Genomic DNA, 2,672 nt, shown 5'->3' with positions numbered 1-2,672 from the left:
AAACAAACAAAATTTTAAGATTTAAACAACACCCTTCTGTACCAAACAAACAAATAGATTTTCAAACATGCATGATCTGCTGACCGAAATTTTGATCTAATGAAATATTCCTCTAACGTCCTTTTTTCGTAATTGCATTAGCTCTATTATTATATAGGATCCTCCAGTAGCAACAACAGGTTCTGGAATACCAGTTAGAGACAAAACTGCCACTCTTACAGCGGGATATAGAGGACCCGTTCTTATAGAAGACGGAGACCTGCTAGAAGACCTTTCTCATTTCAATCGCGAACGTATTCCAGAAAGGGTGGTCCATGCGAAAGGTTTTGGAGCAAAAGGTTGTTAGAGACAAAACTGCCACTCTTACAGCAGGATATAGAGGACCCGTTCTTATAGAAGACGCAGAACTGCTAGAGGACCTTTCTCATTTCAATCGCGAACGTATTCCAGAAAGGGTGGTCCATGCGAAAGGTTTTGGAGCAAAAGGTTTCTTCGAGGTAACAAATGATATAACAAAATACAGTGCCGCCAAGGTATTTTCTCCAATGGGAAAGAAAACTCCAGTTGCAGTTCGTTTTTCCAACGCATTTCGAGAAAAAGGTAATGCAGATACAGATATCGACCTTAGAGGATTTGCAGTTAAATTTTATACTGAAGATGGTATATGGGATTTAATGGCTTTACATACGCCCGTTTTTGTTGTAAATGATCCTAAACTATTCACCAATTTTAATCATGCAGCCAAAAGACATCCCGTTACTAACTTAGTAAATTCAACTACATTCTGGGACATGATAACGCTTAGGCCGGAATCTACACATGCTATAATGTGGTTGTTTTCACCGGCTACCCTCCCTTGCACAATGAGGGNCTTAGCCAAGCTTTCGAATTTATTCAAATTCGCGCTATTATTATGTTTGCGAATGTAAATCAAGGTTTTGCTCGTGGCATAACAGAGGAATTACTTGCAATTAAAGGTCAACCGGAAGCTTTAGCTTTTTGTGGTATTGACGTATGTAGTCCTTAAAATAATTAATGATATATTTTACATTATATGTAAATAAAATAAACGTATATGTATTTCTATTATTATCACATATAAGAAAAGGAGATAAAGCGTAATACGAGTGAAAATCAATGCCAATTTTTTAATTTCCAGAAGGATGTGGGATTCTTTGTGTAAATGAATCTCCTTAACGATATTGACTTCTAAAGTGTGTACAAAACCATGCTATGACCTTTTAACAATCTTTTTTGAATTCCAAGCACGCAAGACTGATTAGGATTATTTTAAAATACATTACACTATCTGTATTTAATAAATTAATTTAATGGTAGGTACTGTAAGAATATGGGTTTTGCTGGAGAAACAATTTTTGCTATGGTCTATATTCCGGCCTTAATTGCGTTTTGTTTTAAAATATTTCACTTATTTTGAAATTACGTAACTTTAGCTAATTATTAAACCATAAATTCGTTCGCCTTTTTTTATAAAGAATGTTAGTTATGAGAACTATTTTTTAATAAGTAGATAACTTTATCATGGAAAAAGTATCTAAAGTAAACGAATATTTGCAACTTTTTGTGATTGTCTAGTTAATAATGTTGGGTCGTTTGCACTTTTTTAACCAAACTTAATTTCAAATTTAAGTTAAAGGACTAAGACACTAAGAAATAGATACGTTTAAATATATCTAATAATAGTGTCGATCTTTGTTGTTGGCCTTAAACGTAGAAGGAAACTATTTACATACGTTCTAGTTCATTTTACTTTTTTTAAAAGGAAAACTACAAATCGGTAAATGCTATAGATAAACTAGTATCTAATTGGTAATATTTGCGATAAATTGCGAACACTTTCGTGTTTTCAGTATCTCCCATATGTCATTGTTTGGACATATTTAGTGTTGCAACAAGAAGATAATTGTGAAAAAAAGTTAAAGCAATATGGAGGTTTTTAAGACAATATTTCTATTATATTTCTTGATTTTGGAAAAAGTCATCCCTCAAGTAAGTACAACAAGTTTTAGATTTAATTTTCCCACTTAGTAGACACTAAATTTTTAATTATTGTTTTTTAATACCAATAAATAGGTATATGTTCAGAAAGCTTATGTTTTACATCCGAAATTTCAAATAACATGTCGATTTTAACAGTTGCACACAATTTGGAACTTTCTAGATCATTCCAGAAATTTTTAGAACATTCTAGATCGATTGTAATAGTTGCACACATTGTGGAGTTTGAATAAGTTATAAAAGGACAGGTATATATTTTTTCACATTTTCGCCACCCACAACCACCCACCGCGACCAAACTCCCTTACTTTCAGCAGGAGACCAAGAGGTATTTACCACCCCAACGGGAAGTTGATAGGAGTTGGTGGTGATAGAGAAAAACCTGTCTCTACGAACGCACATTAGCATTATACATATATATATATAGATTTAGATATTTATATTATCAATTATATATACTTAAAGGATCCTACCGTGGCAACAACTGGTTCTGGAATACCACTCAGAGACAGATCTGCAATCCGTACGGTAGGATGTAGAGGACCAGTTCCGTTGGAGGCCGCAGAATTTTTGGATGATCAGTCTCATATTGACCGGGAACGTATTCCAGAAAGGATAGTTCACGCAAAAGGTTTCGGTGCGAAAGGTTTCTT

The 2,672-nt window shown here is 33.9% G+C and overlaps 1 protein-coding gene across 1 annotated transcript; it reads left to right on the top strand.

The window, feature by feature from the left end:
- Positions 1–157: 157 nt before the first annotated feature.
- Positions 158–929, top strand: LOC112906214 (catalase-like; the record flags this gene model as incomplete). The annotated part of the gene is made up of 2 exons (XM_025980017.1): positions 158–323; positions 472–929. Coding segments are annotated over 2 exons (624 nt in total), but the record flags the coding sequence as incomplete, so codon positions are not given.
- Between the last annotated feature and the right edge of the window lie 1,743 nt (positions 930–2,672).

Source organism: Agrilus planipennis, unplaced genomic scaffold (assembly GCF_000699045.2).
Source record: "Agrilus planipennis isolate EAB-ADULT unplaced genomic scaffold, Apla_2.0 scaffold2588, whole genome shotgun sequence".
NCBI lineage: Eukaryota > Metazoa > Arthropoda > Insecta > Coleoptera > Buprestidae > Agrilus > Agrilus planipennis.
This window is presented reverse-complemented; position numbering and strand designations above follow the sequence as displayed.